We start from the raw sequence: 23,058 nt of genomic DNA, 5'->3' as shown, positions 1-23,058 counted from the left end.
GAGGTAAATGCTCAACTACTTTCTTATTCTAATAGTCATATCTCTTTGACAATCTTACCTAAGAGTAGTGGGCAACCCTGGAGACTCTCTGGGTTCTATGGTAACCCTGCCACAGACAAAAGGAAAGCAAGTTGGAGCCTCCTTACAATGCTTAAACCCGAGCCTCCAATGGCTTGGTTATGTATGGGAGACTTCAATGAGATCTTGAGCAATGATGAGAAGTATGGGGAAGCCACTAGATCTTTTCTCAAATGGAGTGTTTCAGAGCAGCTCTTGATGAATGTGAATTGAGTGATCTTGGATACATAGGATCTAAGTACACTTGGAGTAACAATAGGGAGGGGGAAGCATTTACCAAAGAAAGACTGGATAGAGCTATAGGAAACGGGGAATGGCCATTATAATTTACCAATAGTGAGGTTTTAGTGTTACCTACCCTCAATTCCGACCACTCTCCTTTGTTGATATCCTTTGATAATGAGGAAGCTGGAGTTAATAGAAGGACAAGATTATTTAGGTATGAAGCTTACTGGTCAACTAAACAGGAATGCAAAGATCTAATAAAAAGCTCATGGAGGGTATCATGCAGAGGGGCTCAATCAATGAGGAACTTCCAAGCAGGTCTGGACAGATGCAAACAGTTATTGAGAACATGGTCAAAAGACATGAATGGCAAGCAGAGACAACTAATTAGACAAAGGAGTGAGATGATTCAAGAGTTGCAGAGAATAAACCAAGGAGATTTTAATGACACCATCAAGGGCTATCAAAGGGAAGTTAATCAACTACTAGCTGAAGAGGAAATCAAGTGGAGGCAGAGGGCAAAACAATTATGGCTCAAGGAGGGAGACAAAAATACAAGCTACTTTCATAAGTGTGCATCTCAAAGAAAGAAGAATAACAGTATTCACCAGATTGCAAATGAAAGAGGGGAGCAGGTGAGCAACAAGTCAGAAGTCAAGGACATATTTTAAAGGTATTATCAAAAGCTGTTTGAGTCCTCTAACCCAAATGGCATCATGGAGGCCTTGGCTGATATGGACTCAGTAGTGACATCCGAGATGAACCTCCAGTTAACAAAGGCATGTTCATATGAAGAAGTAAAAGGTGCTTTATTCGAAATGAATCCAATGAGCTCTCCAGGACCTGATGGGTTCTCTGCTGGATTCTACCAAGACCACTGGGAAGCAGTTGGTGAGGGAGTGGTCGAGGTTGTCAAAGAGATCTTTAAATCCAAGAGGGCCCACATTTATAGTGCTGATCCCAAAAAAGAGAAGGCCCACATTGGTGACTAAATATAGACCAATAAGTTTATGCAATGTGATTTACAAAGTGTTCTACAAAGTACTAGCCAATAGAATTAAGCCTTTTCTTTCCAAGTTGATATCTCCATCACAAAGTGCATTTGTTCCTCGGAGGTTGATCTAAGACAACATCATTGTAGCATATGAAACAATGCACTCAATGAAACATAGGATGAAGCATAAGAAGGAGGGATACATGGCTATGAAACTTGACATGAGCAAAGCTTACGACAGATTAGAGTGGTCTTTCTTGGAGGCAGTGTTGTCAAATATGGGTTTTGATAAGAGGTGGACAAATTTAGTTATGCAATGTGTCTCTTCAGTAAAATATTCTTTGCTTGTTAATGGAGCCCCCCAACAGCACTTTCTACCTTTTAGAGGATTAAGGCAAGGGGACCCTCTATCCCCTTACCTTTTCATTCTATGTACTGAAGTTCTTGGGATAATGTTGGATGAAGCTGAGAGAAAGGGACACATTACTGGTTTTCCATTTGCAAGAGGATCGTTGAAGGTTAATCATCTGTTCTTTGCAGATGACAGCTTACTTTTCTGCAAAACAAATGCACTTGAGTGGAGTAGAATGGCTAAAATTCTCAAAACTTATGAGGAAGCCTCTGGACAAAGACTCAATCTTAAGAAATCAGTAATGTTCTTCAGTAAAAATACAGCACTTGAGACAAAATAGGCTATTATCTCAGTTTCTAAGATGGTGGAAGCTAAAGTGTTTGAGAAGTATCTTGGCTTACCCTCATGTGTTGGAAGGAACAAGCTAGCATCGTTTAGACCAGTTTTGGACTCTATAAGGAATCGTATGCAAAACTGGAAAGTTAGATTCATTTCAAATGCTCAAAAAGAAGTGTTATTAAAATCAATAGTCCAAGCAATACCTACATACTGCATGAGCATTTTCAAGATGCCAAAAACTATTCTCAATGCTATGAACAAACTTATGCAAAAGTTTTGGTGGGGCAATCGAGATAATAAAACCAAGACTCAGTGGTTGCCATGGAAATTACTTGGAAAGAATAAAGCTGAAGGTGGGCTAGGATACAGAGACTTTGAACATTTCAACCTGGCTCTACTGGCCAAGCAGGGGTGGAGACTAATACAACAGTCACAATCTCTAGCAGCTAAGGTGATGAAAGCTAAATACTTTTTCAGGTCAGACTTCCTCCATGCAAAACTGGGCAGCAATGCTTCATTTCTCTGGAGGAGCTTTTTGGAAGCTAGGAAAGTGTTAGAGGAAGGATTGATATGGAGAATTGGAAATGGGGAAGGAGTTAGCATATGGAGAGACAAATGGATCCCTCAACCAACCACATTCAAAGTGCAGACCCCTTTAGATCAGAGGCATGCATGCTGGAAAGTCAGTAATTTGATTGATGAGCATTCTAAAACTTGGAACATGTCGATTTTGAGGAGAATTTTCACAGAAGAAGACATCAGTAATATCTGCAAGATACCTATTAGTTGGTGTGGCAACCCAGATAAACTTATTTGGAGGTGCTCCAAAGATGGCAAGTTCATTGTCAAGAGTGCATACCATTTGTTGGGCACAATGGAGCAGTATCCAAAGGGGCAAAGCTCTGCACAACCCAAGTAGAAGGAAGCGTGGCCTAAAATATGGAAGTTAAAGACCTCAAGTGCTATTAGGATGTTTCTATGGAGAGCTACTCACGAGTCTTTACCTACTAACCTCAATCTCAAGAGGAGGAAAATTAAGGAAGACCCTTCATGCCCCATCTGTAGACAGGAGACAGAGTCTGTTATGCATGCATTATGGTCATGTTCTGCAGTAATGGATGTATGGTTTTTCAGCTCTAGAGGACTTCAGAAAATGAAGGTTGGATTCAAATCATTCAAAGAGGTAGTGGAACATGTAATAGCAATTCTCAGTGAGGAGGAAGTTGAGCTGTTTGCCTGTACAGCTTATCATGTGTGGAGGAGAAGAAATGCCTTTTTGTTTGAAAGAAAGTTTGAGAATCCATCTCGGATAGCCCAAGTAGCTCTTCAATTGACCAAAGACTTTAAAGAAGCCAATGACAGGGAGAAAGTGGACTTGATTCCTGGAAGGCCTATTGGCTTAACTACCTGGAGTCCTCCACCACTCAACGTATATAAAGCAAATTGGGATGCCTCAGTTGACCAAGTACAGAGCAGAATGGGGGTGGGAGTGGTGATCAGAAACTGGGAAGGAAGTGTAACAGCAACTCTGAGATCATCAAGGTGCATATTTCTTGATGCCAAACTTGCAGAAGCAATGGCTGCACTAAGAGCAGTCCTCTTATGTAAACAGTTAGGCATCTCAAGAGTATTGTTAGAAGGGGATGCTCTCAATGTGGTCAACGACATCAACTCAGAGGCAAAGGACTGGAGCTCAGTAGGACTAATTATACAAGACATCAAGGCTGAACTTCAGAACTTGGAGTATGGATCGATTCAGTTTATATCTAGAAACTCAAACTGTATTGCTCATTGTTTAGCTAAGGATGCACTAAAACTCTCTCAGGAGAGCATAACTATGGAGGGAATCCCTCTTTGTATCCAACACATGCTAAATTAATGATGCAAGCTTGAATATTGAAAAAAAAAAAAAAGAATAATTAATCATAAAGTTTGGAACTTTGAAAGCTTTGAAATCATTGACATATTAAATTTACGTATTTGTTTCTCTTATTCAAATGTTGTGGATCTTCGATTTTCATTTTTTCTAGTTGCATAAAACTAGCCGCATGATATGAAAAAACAATGTTAATCTCCAACATACAAAGTTTGCCAATAACTTAATTAATTTAAAATCGTAATAAATATTATCCCCAAAGGCAACAATCGCTCAAATAACTTACTATATATCAAGTTGTAGAACATCCAAAGAGTATAGGACTCAATAATGTTTCAGTAGTGCCTCTCTGATAAATTCTTATATATTGATCCTCAGAATAGACAAATGCTCTACCCATAAATTGACGTCAATTGTTGTGGTACGTCTAATTGGAAAGTAAATCTAACATATCACATGAAGTCACGTCAGTTTGTGAATTTATATTTATGAAATGATATGTTCTTAATTAATTGTAGCCCTTCAATTATTAATTCCATCACCAATTTCAGAATAAACGTTCTTTCAAGTCTCATGAAGGTCAAATGATGTTTGAATTTCGTGTTTCAAAAACAAGTACATAGTACGATCGAGAATTTATCAATTGAATTAATGAATATATATATATATATATATGGCGGTTTCACTTTAATCCAAAAAAACTAGAGATTTAAGAATAGTTTTCAATGAGGTATATTTTCTAAGCTTTTGATCTCATTTTGTAACACTCGGACCCAATCAAGCTCAATTTTATTTATTTTGTTTTAATTTATTCTATTTTATTTTATTTTTCTGCATTTTTTTCCCACACGTTTCATTTTGTTTTCTTCTCTTTCGGTTTTTATTTCTTAACTCCCGTAGGTTGTCCTCTCGTCCACTCCATGCACACACACAACACATCCACACGCACGTCTCTCTCTCGGCTCTCTAGGGTTTTATTTTTTTATTTTGGTCATCCTTTCATCAATATTTTTGCCCCTTCTTCATCCTCAATAAAAACCTAGAGTGCCGCTTCTTTTTTTTCACGCCTCAGCCTCCTTCACCGTGAGCCCTTCCCCATAGCGCAGCTGTGCATGTAACACCCCGTATTTTAGTGTATTTTTATTGAATGATTATTTTTATGTTATTCCAAAAATTATTCTTTTGTTTTAAAATTACTGGATTTTAATTGGGTTATTTTTAGGATTTTTAATTTGTTAATTTGGTGAAAATTATTTTTATGTGCTTTCTTAATATTTATTTAATGTTGTGCATTTAAATTGCTTTTAATATTTAAATTAATTACTGTGAGATTTAATTATTTCAATTTGACTTTACCATTACGTTTAAATTATTTTATTTAATTTGTGGTTTTAAAATCGTTTCCGTTGGATCATTTTCGTGACCCAAGTTATGAGGATTGGATCTCATTTCTTTTCCCCTATTTTTCTTTTCCTCCTTTTCTTTTCTTTCTTTTCTTTTTCTTCTCCCAGTATTTCCTTTCCCGCGCGCGAAGCCCAACCCCCTCCCTCTCTCTTCCGTCCGTTTCTTTCTCTTCCACCCAGCGCCGCCGTGCGCCTCCCGTGACCAACACCGCCCCTTCCGTTCCCCTCCCCATCGGCCGGCGACCCTTCCCCGTGAATCTCAGCCCCTATCTCGCCGCCATTAGCCTCCACGCGCAACACCCTGCCGTGGCTTCATTTCCTTCGCGCGCCGCCGTCGCGCCACCATTGGCCACCATCTTCCTACCACTTCATCCCCGACCTCTTGGCAACCCAATGGACCCAACCCCGGCTCCGATCCATCACCGGTGAAGCACAACCAAGTCCATCTCCGATTTCGGCATTTTTGGCCTTAAACCACCATTTGCGCCGTCATCCACGGCAAACCACCACCACCATTGGCTTCACCGACCTCTCTAGGCCCTACCCTATCATTTTGGGGTCTTCGTTTGTCTCCGTTGAAAAGTGGGTATTTGTGACCCACGGCCACAGTGTATTTTACACTGTGGTGTTGCTCAGACGTCGCCTTTTTCAGCTTCGTGATCCTCCGGAAATTATCATATAGCGCTGTAAGTATTTCTCCAAAGTATTCTCATGAATTTTATGTATTTTTGCACTAACGCATTTCACTGTATTTTTTTGGCATGCCGGACTGAGTCCGAGGAGTACGGGGGTCGGATGGATTTGTGATTGGAGTTGTTGGTTTGATTGGATTGGATTGGATTGGTTATTGGTTATTGAGGAATGTGGATTTGTGTTGGTACATGTGCATATCATTATTTCATGCATGATCATGTTTGTAAAGGAAAACTGGGTTTTCGTGTATTGCATTCATGTTCATGTGTTTATGAAAACTGGGTTTTCATGTGAAAATGGAATTTGGGTGCGTGCGTATCACGACCCCAAGCCGAGATGGGGCATTATCTCGGTGGAGCTCCTCTGGTTACTCGGGAGCGGAATAAACTGAGTAACGTCCCCTGGATTGTCGCTGGGCGACAATGGGATCGGACGAGAGATTCGTGCCGACTCCGTGGTCCTTCTGCTGGCGGGGACTAGAGGATGTCTGGCCATGTACGCGCTGGGCGCGGAACTGGGCATCGCTCGTTGCGTAGTGGGTGCTCGGCCATGTACGCGCTGGGCGCGGAACTGGGCATCGCTACGAAGCCAGGACATGCGGATGGTCCCTAGGGGAGGCCATGGTGCATAGGGTATTGACGGATTAAATGGACTATTTTCTGGGAAAATAGTGTGAGTTGGATTTTGTGTAAATCATTTTCTGGGAAAATGTTTTACGGATTATTTTGGGCCAAATGGGATTTTGGCGTGTGTTGATAAATTAATCATTTTCGGGAAAAATGATATTTTGAGGAAAATGCATATTTCTTCATATGCATGCATGTTGGTGGTATTAATGCATTTTATATTCCTGAGTATATTTTTGGGTTATACTTACCTGCGGTACCATTCTGTGGTAACGCAGATTTTGATGCAGATGTGGAGGAGGAGGGTGAGCCTGAGGAGATGGCTCCGCCCGAGGAGTGATCTGGGATCACTGTTTATTGTTATTGAATTTTACCCTTTGTATTTTTGGGACATGTGTTAACTTTATTTTGGATGACTGTATAACTGCTTTTAAAACTTTACTGATGTTTACTTGTATTTAAATTCTGGTACTTAGTTGACTAATCCGCTGCGTTGTTGTTGTACACCGTTGCATGTACACACACTTGGCACTTTCGTTGGGATGTGTGACCGTGTTGTCATCATCCCGGCGTTTCGATTCCCGTGTTTTCCTTACATGGGGGTCGGGGGCGCCACAGTGCAGCACCTGAACCGCTGCACAGATCACCACTGCACCGTAGTGCAATGCGAAGACAACCGCGCAGCATCCCAGCCACTGCCACTACCGAGCCCAGCCTGAAACACTCAAATCACATCCCGCACAATGGAAACCACCATGTTTGCCACTGCTCTGCCCTGCACCTCCACACCAAGCCGCTGATATGCTTTGGGACGTGAATGACTCTGTTTTTACACATCGAAACAGGGGAAGCATCCCACCGTGAGCCACATTGTCAGCCCCCTCAACTTTGACCCCACTGCCATCAAAAGACGCCGGAGGACAAGCCTCCACCTTTGGACACTGCCAGGTCGACGCCCAGCCCCCAGACCGTCGCAAGCCTCGCTGCCCCACGGTGAGTTTTCATCCTCTTTCACGCCGAGCTATATCTCCATCCCTTTCTCCTTTTGCGTGAGGTCTCTCGCTCATCTCTCTCTCTCTCTCTCAGTGCCTCACCACCATGACCTTCTTCGCCGCATCGCGTGCAGCTCCTCCCTTCGCGGTGAGTACCTCGCGCCCCTGCTCTCATGGATATTTGCACCGAGGCTGCATGAATGCATTTCCAGCCTACGTAATTTATATTTTTGCATAGTATTTGAATAAGGAATTACAGCTTTACCCATATTATTGAATGTGTTCAAGTTGATATTTTTGGTTATATTAAGTCTATTTTTTTTCGTGGTTTATACGGGTGGTATAAGAAAATTTTACAGAAATTAATAGGATTTTCAATTGTACGTTTGGTAGCAAATTATTTTAGTAATTGTGTATTTTTCTTTTAAACATTTAAATTACAATTAACGCTATTTGTTTATTATTATTTAACGAAATTTTTACTTGTACTTACCTTAAATCGCTTAAGTATTTTATCATGTTATTAAGTAAAGGTTTATTTAAAGAGTAAACAAATTGGTGTAATGTTATTTCTACATTTTAGATATATTTTAGTCTATTTAATAATAGTTATGGTTTATTTTAAAATATTTTGGGATAATTATATTACTTAGTATTAAACTTCATAAGTTGTTTTCATTAATAAATGGGTCTGACTTTTAAATGTTTTAGTCATAGTATTAAATTAGCATTGACGATTTTAGAACGTGATGATTGGTAATTTTAGGTTTAGAGGAATTAAATAGGTTATTTTATAAACTTAGGATTAAATATCGAAATATGTGATTAATTGAAAATTTATGAAAATTTCGTGATTGTGTTATAGGTGAAGATTAATTATTGTCCGACGTTTTTGAGGAATTTTGAAAAAGCTAAGAAGTTCAGGTAAGCGGAGTTCCTATGCTAGACTTTGCATTAAAATAAAATGAGCTGAGGTTATTTTTGAAAAATATACATATTTGATGTTGAAAAGAAGTTTTAACTGCCTCAGCTATTTGTTCTGCATTACTCATGAGATTCTGTTTAAGAAGAAATTATTTTCTGTCATGACTGGTGTAGACATGAGCTTATTTTTTACATTCTATTTCTAAACTTTGAAAAATAGAGCGAATATGAAATTTGGTGCATAAATTATGTTGTGTTATGATTTTATTCTGTTATGAAGATTTTATGTACTCTGATATGATCTGATGTGATTTCTGAAAACCTCTGGCATAACATTCTATTTCTATTTTTGTTCCATTCTGACCTCACCACGGGTGTAAAACTGTGGCTTCTGTTTGGGTTGGTGCCAACTTTTCTGTTTTTGGTGCACCCACTTTGGAAACAAAGTGGTTTTCTGCGTGATCTTTTCTATGTGCACACTCGGGGCTCCGAGAATGAATAAGGGGAAGATTCATATTCTGTTTCTGCTCGGTTAGCTACCGAGGTTTGCACAACCCTACCATAGGGGTTAAACATGGTATTTGTTCTGATATGATAAGATAAGATGTGATGTTTCAGTTTATGCTATGCCAAAGGGATTTTGACTATGAATATTTTCGAACTTTTGCTCTGATATTTTTGATAATATGTTCTGACGCTGCATTTTGAAAACATTATTCTGATTCTGCATTCTAAAAGAAAATGTTTTTGTTCTGCATTCTGATCTCTGTAAATGCTCATATTTACACACTAGTATATGTCCTCTGCTTATTGAGTTGTTGATAACTCACCCCTTATCTCCATATATTTTTCGGATATTTTTTATGGTTCAGCTTGAGAACAAGAGTAGAAAGTTTTAGCAGGTGTGATGATCAGAGTGGAATAAGTGCCGAGGGTACAAGTGCTTATTTGAGAGTCGTAGTTAGTAAACCGAATTTATGTTTCGGATATTTTGATTTGATGAGTTAAGGATAATTTCGAGTTTTAGAGAGTTTTTAATTTATATTATTGAGATTTTCTTTATTGTCCCCATGGAGGTACTTAGATATTTGGATTGATTAAATTGATTAATATTTTATTGGATTTTTCAGATTTTATAGTTGTACTATTTAAGTTGATTTGAAGTATTAAGAGTTAACTCTCCGGACCTTCGGGAACGGGGCGTTATAGTTGGTATCAGAGACAGGTTTTGTAACGCCCCAAACCCGGTTGGCGTGAAGAATTACTACCTGTCTCTTAAGAACTTATTTTCCAACACAACTAAAAAGAAAACCCAAAACTTTAATAGCAAATCTCAATATCAAGAGTGCTAAACAACCACATTTAAAACTCCACAAAGTCATTATTGTAGCTAAAATAAATTAAGAAGTCCGAAATCTCCCGGTAGTCATAACAACCCAACCAATAATTCATAAATCTCACTGAAACCCAAGATATAAATAAAACTCAAAGACATTAAAACTAAGAATATCAGAAGTCCTTCTTCTAACAACATCTCCTCAGCTTAAACACATTCAGCAATCTAATCCAGATCCTCACTTGGACTCTCCTCATCATCTGAAAAATATTATAATGATAGGGGGTGAGTTATCAACAACTCAGTAAGCAGAAATCATATGCTAGCGTGCAAACATGAGCATTTACAAAGTAGAACATGCAGAACAAAATATTTTCCAGAGTTAACATGCAGAACAAAACATATTTTCAAAAGTAACAGAGCGATGGTTTTAAGACAACTAAAACCCTTAGTGCTTTGGCATAGCATAAACTGAGTATCATCATCAGATCAAAACAAAGCATCAAACAGAGCAGAGACCATGTTTTACCCCCGTGGTAGGGTTGTGCTAACCCCGGTGGCCAAACCAGGCAGAGACAGAGGTGAAATCTTTCCTTTATTCTTCTCGGAGCCCCGAGTGTGCACACAGGAAAGACCACAATAAAACCACTATGTTTCCAAAGTGGGTGCACTCAGAGACAGAGAAGTTGGTACCAACCCAAACAGAGCAGAGCATAACAGAGCAGAGCAGAGCAAAGCAGAGACAGAATCAGATACGAAAACCAGTACACCATGCCAAAGGTTTTTCAGATATTATATCAAAAAATTACAGAGTACCAAAACAGAATCAGAACAGTTTATACACGCTGAACACAAAAGCCAGAACAAATAAATGCACAACTTTTCATATTCTCAATATCGCTCTTTTTCAAATTTCAGAAACCACATGACAGAATTTAGCTCATGTCTACACAATGCATGTCAGAATATATTTTTCCTTTTTCACACAGATTTCATGAATAATGCAGATAAGTGACCGAGATTGATCTTTGTTTTCATAAGTTCCCAACACAACACAAATTATGCAAATTTTCATAAAATCAACCTCAGTCTTATTAGCTTGTATAAAACCCAGCATAGGAACCCCGCTTACCTGACTCCTGCAGCGCATTAACTATGACTTGAATACGGTCTCTATCCGTCTCGTCACCTATTCATAAAAATAATATAAACTAAATATTAAAGTCCAACAACACAAAATTGGTCTTAGACAACTTAAGACCCAATTTCTAGACCATAATTCAACAAGTTTAATCCAACTCAAACAACCAAATAACAATCTGGACAGCCCACACTTCGACCCAAAATATTCTATACCAATCTCAGTATTGTCCAATACAAGCATCAAGACCAATGCCAATTCAAATTCCAATAACTCACACTTATTCCAACAGTTCGCAGTCCCAAACAATTACTAACAATTTAACCAACAATACTACACAAAGCACACTTCTTCCCATTCACAACTCCATAACAGAAAATATAAACTAATACCTCCAAAAATTAAACTGTACTAGACAAAGAAAATTAAATTCCCTTCTAAAATAATTTCTCAACCACCAATCCAAACGACCCCCTCTTACCCCTCGGACTCGGTCCGGCACAACCAACAAAAACACAGTAAATAAGAATTAGAGCAGAAATACATTTAAATCTCAAAAGTACTTTGGAAAAAATACTTACAATGCTATAATATAATTTTTGAAAGATCACGGAGGTGCTAGAAGCGGCAACGCAGCAACAAAACAGTGCCAAATGCACTGTGGCCGTGGGTCTCAAAAACCCACTTTTGAACGGGTGCAAACGAAGACCCGAGATTGATAGGGTAGGGCTTAGGGATGTCGGTGAAGCTAATGGTGGTGGTGGTTGGCCGTGGGTGGCGGCGCAATAGGCGGTTGAAGTGCAAAAACACCCAAAACGGAAATGTTGATGGTGGGGCTTCACCGGTGACAGATCGGAGGTGGGGTTGGGTCCATTGGGTTGCTAGAAGGTCGAGGATGATGTGGTGAGAAGATGGTGGCCGGAGGTGGCGCGATGCCGGCGCGGCGGCGCAAGGAATACCGCGGCTTCGTGTGGTGCGTGGAGGCTAACGGCGGCGCGGCTGGGGCTGGAAATCGGAGGGGGAGGTCGCCGGTGGGTGGGGGTGCTGGGAAGCCGGGCGGTGTCGACCACCGCCGGCGCACGGCGGCGGGTCGAGGGCAAACGGCGGACGCACGGGAGAGAGAGAAAGAGAGAGAGGCGCGGGAGGGAGAAGAAAGAAAGAAGAAAAGAAAAAGAAAAGAAAAAGAAAAAAAATAGAGAAAAAAGAAATGAGGTCCAATCCTCATAACTTGGGTCACGAAAATGTTCCAACTGAAACGATTTTAAAACAGCTAGTGAAATAAAATATTTCAAACACAGTGATTAACATGAAAATAATTAATTAAACCCAACAACAAGTTAATTTAATTTGAGAAGAAATTTAAACGCATAAAAATAATTAATTTAGAGAAAGCACTTCAAAAATAATTTTCAGAAAAATAAAATCATAAAAATAACACAACTAAAAATCTAACAATTTTAAAATAAGAGAATAAATTTTAAATTAATAACTAATAATCTTTCAGTTAAAAAAAAAATACACTAAAAATACGGGGTGTTACAGGTTTGAATTCTGCATACTATAAACCTTGGAGGTTTAGATATCTGTGGGATTAGGAAGAAATTTCAGATTTGAGGTTTAGAATTTTTTTAAAGAATAGAAGATGATTAATGAGAGTTAAGGTTTTAGAATTCTTGTAGGCGCTGGGTCATGACATAATTTTTTCAGAGTTATGGTGTAGACATTTGTGGGCTATAGGATGTGATTTTTATTGGGTATTTAGGGTATTAGAAGTCTCAGGTGTTAGACAAGATATTTATGGAATTTGAAGGGTAGGAATTTTTATAGATATTCTAAGATGTTCATGTGGTTTGAGGTTCGGTTTGGTTTTGTAGACCGCACATAAGGCTTTTCACATGATGGAAGGTTTAGAGTCTGGAGTTATATAGAGTTACTATTGTTGCTTGTACAATTTTTATATATATTTACGTTTGTTTTACCATTATCACCATTTGCTTATTTTGCACAAACCCCTTTATTCTTGTATATATTTTTTTAATAATCCAAGTTGTCAGGATGCCACCTCGTCGTCGAGAAAGAAGTGTATCGGGTATGAATGCGACAACTGAGGAATGTGGATGTACCATAGAGCAGTTTAATCAAATGCATCCTCCCACCTTCGATGGTCGGGGCGACACAACCTTAGCAGAAGACTGGATCCAAGATATTGAGGAGATACTCCACGTTATAAACTGCACAGACGTACAGTAGGTTCTATACTCTGCTTTCAAACTAACCGGAGAAGCAAAAAGATGGTGGATTTCTGAAAGAACCATCAGAGAAGCTGAAGGGACGGAAATAGTCCGTTGGCTAGACTTCAAGCAGATCTTTCTGGAATGCTTTTTCCCAACCTCTGTCCAAGACGACAAGGCTATGGAGTTTGCTAAATTGGTACAGGGAGCTATGACAGTACACCAGTACGAAGCTAGACTCATTGAGTTATCACGTTTTGCTGCATATTTGATCCCTGATGAGGAGAAGAAGGCTCGTAAGTTTGAGCATGGGCTGAATGAAAAGATTTATGAACGAATTGTGGACTTTCAAATTCGAAACTTTTCAGAGTTGGTGGATAAGGCCACAGTATTTGAGCGGAGCCTTCAAAGAAGCGCAACACTACTGGAACAGAGGAAGATGACTGCACCACAGGGGTCTCAATCTACAATGGATCAAGGGCCGTGGAAAAAGAGAAATGATGGGAACAGCTCGGGGCAAAAGCAAATGCAAGTAAATCAATCAAACAGCCTCTATAAGTTTTGTAATCATGCACATACTGGAGAGTGCAGAAGGGAAATGGGGGCATGTTTTCGATGCGGTATGACCGGACATCTTATCAGGGAATGCCCTTTGCTCCTGACAGACAACAAGTAGCCTAACCCATATCCAAGTTCCCAACAAGCAAATCAGGGTAATAATCAACGTAGAATGAGACCGGCCCGAGTGTTTGCACTAACATCTGAAGATATTGAGAATGACAACAATGAGATCACAGGTACCTCACTCTATTTTCTCCTTGAACTCTTTTTATTTGAATCGAGATTAGTTGTGCTTGTATGAAACTGTTCTAATAGGATAGCTTAGAATATTAAAGTTTGTTTGAGAGTAGATTTTCTAAGGATTTGAAATTTGTGAATCAAGGTTATTCAGGACTTTAGCTTGGAACTTTTGATTATACTATTTTGTTTTAAGAGTTCTCTATTAGTTAGTTGTAAATGCGGGGCTTAGTTCTTTTTCGAGGTATGAGATTCAATATTTTTAGGACTATAAGTTGTTAGAGTAAGCAGTGGAAGCGTGATTTGGTGAGTGATATGATAGTTAGAGAGTTTTTAATTTATGTTATTGAGATTTTCTTTATTATCCCCATGGAGGAACTTAGATATTTAGATTGATTAAATTGATTAATATTTTATTGAATTTTTCAGATTTTATAGTTGTACTATTTAAGTTGATTTGAGGTATTAAGAGTTAACTCTTCGGACCTCCAGGAACGGGGCGTTACACATTTATATAAGAGGAAAGGTTTCCAAAATATTCTTATAATTTTAGAGGTGTGTGGAAGTTGTGTGAATAGTAGGAGATTGTGTAGATTTTTTCTTTATAATAGCCTAAGCCAAAGGTGATTTAACACGTACAAGTTCAAAATCCAAGTACGTACTAGTCCAGTTTCTTCGTGCAAAGCTCAGCCCATATACCCTTGCGTGCTGTTTTTCTACTTGAAGATCTAATCACATGTGCATGAAAGAAAGTATTAGTAAATATCCCCATAATACTTATCGTATTACGAACTTATTCCAAACCTTCTTGGAGATTTAGAACATGTAGCAAGCATTAAACTACATTGTCCTTATAAACAAAAAAAAAAAAAAAAGAAAAGAAAAGGAACTTCTAAATATACGTTGACAATCTTGAAGATCCATCTAATTAGCTAGGTAACAATCTACATTACTGAAACTTTGTTTGACGAAACATATGCCAGGAGCTCCTTATCGACTTCAAGTTTAGCCATGTCCTTCTCGTCCAAGTTAATCCATGCCTCTATTCCATTTCCTGATTTGGTGTCGAAGAAAGTAACTAGATTCGTGTATAGCAATCTTACTGAGCCAGCCCATATAGGCTTCCCCCACCCGAAATTGATTTCATATATAGGAAACCTGCACAAGCTGGTGAAGGCTAACGAAACAACTTCTCCTTTCTTCAATCTTTCTGCATTCTCACTCATAAACCTCAAGGACGCACCATCCTCCCGAAAGCTTTTCACATAATCGATGTCAGCTTTCCTTATGGAATCTCTCATAGGAATGACAATGTCATGAAAGCCATCACCTGTTTTCCTGGAGATTACCGAACCTGTGGACAAGCTCATGTTTCCAAAAAAATTGTTTGAAAGCGGTGGGTCCATCCTCGTGCGTAGGTTTGCTATGTGAAATAGGGTACATACCTTGTTGGTGTCTGCATCTGCTCCAGTGGCAGCCAAGAAGTGATCAAATATGAAAGCCGATAAGGCCTCCACGCGAGTTGGCCGTGGGTATTCAATGCTTGTGTTGTTAGTGCTATATTTGGCTCTAAGAGCTGATATAGCAGACGAGTCAAAGACAAATCTCTTCAAAACAATTTTATTCTTTGCAATCCCTCTACTTGGACTGTAGCTTGGAAATGTCTCCGGTGGGAATATCATGGCAGATTCGAATCGAGGATTAGTTATATCATTGCTACCACAAGCAAGAGCACTCCAAGTGTTGAGGAACGAGAAGAATGAGGAAGCATCTGAAACCTTGTGGGCAAAAACCAGACCGATCACGATCCCACCACAGCTGAAGGAGGTAACTTGGACAGCCAGAGCCACTTCATTAACATCATCCAGTTCATACGGCAGGAATTTGTTGAGCTCAACTAGGTTCGGGTCCTCAAGAAATTCAGAAAGATTGCAGTTGGTTTTGGCTTCCACATAGTGGACACCCTCATCGTTGCAATCAACATGAGAGTTGTCCTTCACCCGTCCTGCCATCGGGTAAAACAGTGTCAACGCCTTAGACAAGGACGTCTTGATGTTGTCTTGGCAATCTATGTTGTTGAGATGGGCATTGGAATCTCTCGGGTAAAAGAGAACAAGAGGCATGAAAATTTGAGGTGTAATTTGATCAATGAAGGAGAGGTTGTAACGACGGAGGTGGTCTGGGGTCGGTGAAGAGGGTTTGATGGTGTCTTTGGTGATAACTTCTACATCAAGTACTGCCATTGTTTTAGTAGTGATCGATAATGCAGGCAGGCTAGCTAGATACCGTCCCAGGAGAGTTTAGTTGGGAAGTGAAGGTATAAAATTATTGGCCGTTGGGCAGCTTACATGCGTCCGTGATGGAAAGCCACACCTTGGCCAGCATAGTTATATAGAGATCCTGTCAGAATCAATCAAAGATTTAGGTCCTTAGACTATACTTACCTGTGTGAATGGTTAAGCCCTCGTATTGGCCAGATGACTTTTCAAGCTTGAGTGAAAACATTGGATATAAGACAATATGCAAGCAAACTTGTGGAACGAGTTTTCATGTGAGATGACTTTTCAATATAATATTATAAAACATAAATATTTTTTATTTTCAATATACATCAAAGTAATGTTGTGAAATCACTATCTGTTTCAAGAAAAACTTAAATTAATAGGAAGAGATAAATTTTATTATATAATTTATATCTTAACACTCTCTATGATCACATCATGTGGGCTAGACTCCTTTCAGTAAATGGGTCTTATACGTGGAATATTTAATAGAATAAGATAGAGTGTAAAGTAAAGGTTCGAATTCAAAGCTTATACCATTTAAGTCTTGAGGATAAATAATTATTTCACATATCTACCAAAATGTATTTAGGGAGTAATTGAACCTAAGCTCTATACATACAAGGGAGAAGCTGTCAAAGTACTGAGTCATTCCGCACTGTCAAAGTCTACAGTCAACGTTTAAGGTACTGCCATTTTCTATGCGCATGCATGCCTATATCATACGTCATAAAATTATATACAAAAAATAGGATTTGGTGTATGGGGGGGCGACAAAGTGTGGTATGTGTGAATATAAGTAATATGTGTTTTTTTGCATGTGACTATATCAAAAACAATAATCATACGTCATAAAATTGTATACAAAAAATACATGTCTATAAATCATCTTATAATATAATTTTTCTTAGGATTTCCATAGTTTGCTAGAGACCATTAGAAAAAGAAAAGAAAATGAAATATCAACTTAGGATTTCCCCTTCAAATTAAGCTCAACGACGATCTTTCAAGAAATAAAATTCATCTATTATCATCTCTGAAGTGAAATTCTTGGTAATTTCTTTCTCAATATAAACTAACAATTAATCTGCAAGAAACTCATCTTCCATTCTAGTACGCAATCTAGTTTATATAAGTTTCATGATAGAAAATGTTCACTCAGTAGTAGCAGTAGAAACAAGAAGAGTTAATACTAGATGAATTAACCTATCAATCTAATAATAAATTTTTTACTTTTCTAAAATTGCGAGTCATTTGCATAGCTAAGATAATGTAGACATACCTTACAAATTTAGATGCGTCAGCACATTAAGCTTATAATGCTGCAATTGAATTCTCAAAATGAATTTTTCTTGCTCTGTAAAATCCTGTAGATAAAACTTTTCAACGCATATATTGTCAAGGATACATTACCTTAATACTCGGCTTGATATATTGCCCTTAATCTTAGGAGATTTATTTGTACATATTAATTCTTTTCATTTCTATTGCAATGAGTCTTTATACCTTTGATTTGTAATTACTCTAATTGACAATATATATAGAAGAAATACTCACCACGATTAATGTGGTGACTTTTGCTCAAACATTCACATTGTATCAACAGCCCTCTCGGATTAACCTCCTTCGATCTCTCTTGCTTCAATGGCTGCCGAAAACACCTCACCCACCCTTCTCCCCTTCAACACCATGATTCACATGGTGACCATAAAACTATCATCCTCCAATTATCTCATATGGAAGAGTCAGCTTCTTTCTCTCCTTGACAGCCAAGAACTACTTGGACATGTGGATGGAACTCTTGCACCTCCTCCACGGTTTGACCCTATTGGCTCTCAGATGCCATGCATCAAACACTTGGTGTGGAAGAATACTAACCAGTGCCTCTTGAGCCTCTTGCTCTCCTCCCTCATGGAGGAAGCCATGGCCGAGGTTTTGGGCCTCTCCACCTCATGGGAGGTCTTGTTAGCCCTCAAAAATACCTTCAGTCACCGATCAAAAGCTAGATAAATTCGTCTCAAGGACAATTTATAGTTGATGAAACATGGAACGCAATTGGTAACTGAATATGCTCGGCTGTTCAAGGCTCTTTGCAATCAACTCCATGCCATCGAAAGACCCGTCGACGGCACTGATAAAGTTCACTGGTTCCTACGAGGACTGGGTTCGGAGTTCACCAGTCCCCCCCCCCCCCCAAATGGCTCAAACTCCCCTACCTTCCTTCACTGATTTGGTCTCCAAGGCTGAAAGTTTTGAACTTTTCCAGAAGTCCCTTGACTCTTCTGGTTCACCACCTGCCGCTTTCACAGACACAAATTGTGGCCACCATCACTCCAATTCCAAAATTCCCACTCGTCAACAACAGGGACGAGGATCCTCTTCCAACCGCTGCAATGGCCGTTCCAACAACGGGCAGGGATGCCGTCCACCACGTTGCCAAATCTGTCGGCAGGAAGGGCACTATGCTAACAAGTGCAACCAGAGGTATGCACGGGGAGTCTGGTTGCACGGGGAGGAGATGTTGTTGGCAACACAACTCATCTCACTGAGGCCATCAACGCCTCATGTTCTCTTAATGGGCAGGAGCCCAGTGATTGGTACCTGGACACAAGGGCTTTGGCCCACATGACACCGAACCTCTCCCACTTGGATCAAGCAAGTAATTATACGAGTAAGGATCGTGTAGTTTTCGGGAATGGTGATTCCCTACCCATTACCCACACTGGTACCATCTCTCCTACCCCAACACTTAATTTGTTGGATGTCTTAGTTGTTCCTTGTCTAACCAAAAATCTCCTATCAATTAGTAAATTAACATTTGATTTTCCTCTCTCTGTTACATTTTCTAATAACCTTTTCTCTATCCAGAATCATCAAACGGGAAGGGTGGTGGCAACCGGTAAAAGAGATGGCGGCTTATATGTGCTGGAGTGCGGAAATTCTGCTTTTATTTTTGTTCTTAAAAATAAGGCTCTTCATGCCTCATATGACTTATGGCATGCTTGTCTTCGACATGTGAGCCATTCTGTTATTTATTTTTTAAATAAAAATAGCCATCTCTATCTTATCTCATTATTGCCTTCTCCAGCATTTTGTGACAAATGTCAAATTGCAAAAAATCGTCGCTTGCCTTATTCTCATAATGAACGTCGCTCGTCTCATGTGTTGGATCTTATTCATTGCGATATTTGGGGTCCTTCCCCAGTCAAGTCAAATTTGGGATTTATTTATTATGTGCTACTCATTGATGATTATTCATGTTTTACTCGGCTTTATCTTTTGAAATTAAAATCTGAATTTTATGATGTTTTTATTCACTTTAAAGAATTTGTTGAAAACCAACATTCAACCTGCATCAAATTTTTTCAAAGTGATGGCGGTGTTAAGTTTACAAGCAATCGCTTCAAAGCGAACCTTAGCACCTCGGGTATTCACCATCAACTCTCTTGCCCATATACACATGCCCAAAATGGTCGCACTGAACGAAAATACCAACATGTGACCAAAACAAGACTCGCACTCCTTTTCCATTCCCATATTTCTCCTCGTTTTTGGGTTGATGCCTTAAGCATTGCAGCATACATTATCAATCATTTGCCCACACCGCTTCTTGGAGGTATGTCTCCCTTTGAGCTTCTCTATGGTTCCTCACCAAATTATGAGAATTTTCATCCTTTTGGTTGTCGTGTCTATCCTTGTTTACCTGATTATATGTCTCACAAATTTTCTCCTCGCAGCATTCCTTACATTTTTCTAGGATACAACCCTTTCCATAAAGGATTTTGCTGTCTTGATCCCACTACCTCCATGCTTTATATCACCCATCATGCCCAATTTGATGAAAACCACTTTCCCTCCAGAGAAAGCTCTCTGGCTCAGCCCCCTTCATCTCTCCATTTTTTGAATTTCCTCGAACCAAGCATGCCCCACATATTACTCCATCCAGATCTAACCCATGTGTTATTTATACTGACCCAGTGGACAAGTCTTTGAAGGTTACTAACTCTCTTGCTAGTCTCTCTTCTCCGCCTAAGGAGCCTCGACCACCTCTTGCTGACTCTGATATTACTCTTGCTCTAGCTCCTCTGTTGGGTTCTCATCCCATGCTCACACGAGCTAAAGCTAGCATTTTCAAGACTCGTCATCCGGTGAATCTCAGTGTTTTGGGATCCTCTGGACTTCTCTTTGCTTTTCTTGCCTCCTAAAGGATTCAAGTCTGTTGCTAAGAACCCTGCATGGCTTGCTACCATCGATGAAGAAGTTCAAGCTTTGCAACATAATCGCACTTGGGTTTTGGTCCCTCGACCTGCCAACACCAATATTGTCGGTTCCGAATGGGTGTTTCGGACCAAATACCTACTTGATGGATCCATTGAGTGCCTCAAGGCTTGTCTTATGTCCAAAGGTTATACTTAGGTACCTAGTCTTGATTACACTGACACTTTCAATCCTGTTATTAAGGCTACTACTGTTCGTGTTGTGCTCTCTCTTGCTTTCACCAACAGGTGGCCTCTTCGCCAACTTGATGTGAAGAATGCATTTCTGAATGGCACTCTCATTGAAAATGTCTAAATGGAACAGCCTCCTAGGTTCATTGATCCTCGATACCCGCATCATGTCTGTCAGTTGAAGAAAGCTCTTTATGGCCTCAAACAAGCTCCTTTCTTCTCACCCTTAGGTTTTCTTGCAGCCATGTAGACACCTCTCTCTTTATCTTTCATTAGCAGTCGAATACTATCTATCTGCTCTTGTATGTTGATGATATTGTCATTACCGGCAACAACTCCTCTCCTCTTGACAGCAAGCCTGTTCACACTCCTATGGTCATCTCTCAGCATCTAACTAGTGATGGTCCTGCTTTTTCGAACCCCACTCTCTACAGATCTCTAGTCATTGCCCTTCAGTACGTAACCATTACTCGCCCTGACATTGCTCATACTGTTAACTCTGTCAGTCAATTTTTGCATGCCCCTACTACAGATCACTTTCTTGCTGTCAAGCGCATCTTACATTATGTCAAGGGCACACTTCACTTTGGTCTTGCTTTCCGCCCTTCTGATACCTCTAGTGCCCTTCTGCTACCTCTACTGATTGGGCTGGTTGTCCCGATACTCGCCGTTCCACTTCTGGCTACTCTATTTATCTTGGCGATAACCTGGTTTCTTGGAGTGCTAAGAAGTAACCCACTGTTTCCCATTCCAGTTATGAATCTGAGTATCACGCTCTTGTAAATACTGTAGCTGAACTCCTTTGGCTCACCCATCTACTTCATGATCTCAAGGTTCCCATTTCACCGATTCTTATTCTCTTATGTGACAACAAAAGTGCAATCTTCTTAAGCTCCAATCTCGTTTCCCACAAACAGGCCAAGCATGTTGAATTAGATTATTATTTTCTTCGGGAACTTGTTGTTGCTGGCAAACTTCGCACTCAATATGTGCCCCCTCATCTACAGGTTGCCGACCACTTCAACAAAAGTGTTTCTCGACCTCTCTTTGAATTATTTCATACCAAGCTTCATGTCCGTTCAAATCCGACGCTCAACTTGCGGGCAGGTGTCAAGGATACGTTACCTTAATACTCAGCTTGATATATTGCCCTTAATCTTAGGGGATTTATTTGTACAGATCAATTCTTTCCATTTCTATTGTAATTAGTCTTTATACCTTTGATTTGTAATTACTGACAATATATATAGAAGAAATACTCACCACGATTGATGTGATGACTTTTGCTCAAACATTTACATATATCATCAATTTTAAATGATTTGTATATTGTACCTTTAGGGTTTTAAGCAGCACTAACAATGAGAAGTTTAATTGTTTGGTCGTTAAATCTATTGTTCAATTCTTGCAACTGGAAGTCTATTGTAGCAATAAATATATCAATCCTAAAATGATGCTCCATTATTGTCAATGCTCAACCAGAAACTATGGTTTGTGCAGTTGTGTTTTGGCTCTAGCGTTATATTTGTAGAGAATGAAAAGAAAACTTTAAGGGACGTTGTGTAACAGAGAAAGAGAGAGGTTAGGTGATGGATTGAGTAACCGTTTAAATTGTAATTGTCAGAATAATCCCACACCGAAGGCTGTGTAGCCTGTGTAATTGTCATTGTCATAATTAAATTAGTGTTCAATTAGTACTTAATAGCATATCGGATCACTAAAGTCTATGAGGGTATTTTCGTGTTTGAGTATTGTAGACTCAAGGGTGTCAGGTGAAGTGAAAAGTTAGACTGGAGGCTACGTGATTATTGGTGGGGGGACAATTTCTGTAAAAGTTTTGGAGACCACCTGAGTATTGGGGGGACAATTTCAATTATACAAAAAAAAATTATAGTTATTTATATACTATATTAATTATTTTATAAAATGCCACCTATCTTGTATACAGTTCTGCCCCTAGACTATGATGTATCCACTATGGTTTCCCACAATTAGAGTAAAAAATAAACAAAGGATCGTGTTGCCAACTTGACACACAAGAAACTGGGAAGCTAGGTGAAGTGGGTCCCCGCCCATAATCCACATGCATGCAGCTCTCAGTGAACATATATGACATTGAATAATTGGAATTTAAGCGAACATATATGACATTGAATAATTGGAATTTAAGCGGAATTGCAGTTAGCCTTAAAGGGATTTCGGTATTCATGCATTTAGGGGACGCTTGAGATAAGATAAAATGAAATGAAAGTATTGTGAATAATAGTAAGATGCTTGGAAATCAATCACATTTCATCTCATCTCATCTCATCTCATTTTA

General features: G+C 39.3%; 2 protein-coding genes across 2 annotated transcripts; one reads left to right on the top strand and one right to left on the bottom strand.

Annotated features, from left to right (window-relative positions):
• The first annotated feature begins 2,958 nt into the window (after positions 1-2,958).
• LOC108985665 lies at positions 2,959-3,867 on the top strand. The gene has a single exon (XM_018958043.2). The coding sequence runs from the start codon at positions 2,959-2,961 to the stop codon at positions 3,865-3,867; it is 909 nt and encodes a 302-aa protein (XP_018813588.2).
• Positions 3,868-14,769: 10,902 nt separating this feature from the next.
• Positions 14,770-16,351, bottom strand: LOC109020915 (stemmadenine O-acetyltransferase-like). The gene has a single exon (XM_019003447.2). It carries the CDS (start codon positions 16,249-16,251, stop codon positions 14,953-14,955), a length of 1,299 nt encoding a protein of 432 aa, XP_018858992.2. The 5' UTR covers positions 16,252-16,351; the 3' UTR covers positions 14,770-14,952.
• Between the last annotated feature and the right edge of the window lie 6,707 nt (positions 16,352-23,058).

Source organism: Juglans regia, chromosome 16, assembly GCF_001411555.2.
Source record: "Juglans regia cultivar Chandler chromosome 16, Walnut 2.0, whole genome shotgun sequence".
Classification (NCBI taxonomy): Eukaryota; Viridiplantae; Streptophyta; class Magnoliopsida; order Fagales; family Juglandaceae; genus Juglans; species Juglans regia.
Note: the sequence above shows the minus strand (reverse complement) of the source record. Positions and strands in the feature narration are given on the sequence as shown.

Excerpts from the sequence above, each read along its gene's own strand:
- LOC108985665 (XM_018958043.2), top strand. The coding sequence starts at position 2,959 with ATGTTTCTATGGAGAGCTACTCACGAGTCTTTACCTACTAACCTCAAT.
- LOC109020915 (XM_019003447.2), bottom strand. The coding sequence starts at position 16,251 with ATGGCAGTACTTGATGTAGAAGTTATCACCAAAGACACCATCAAACCC.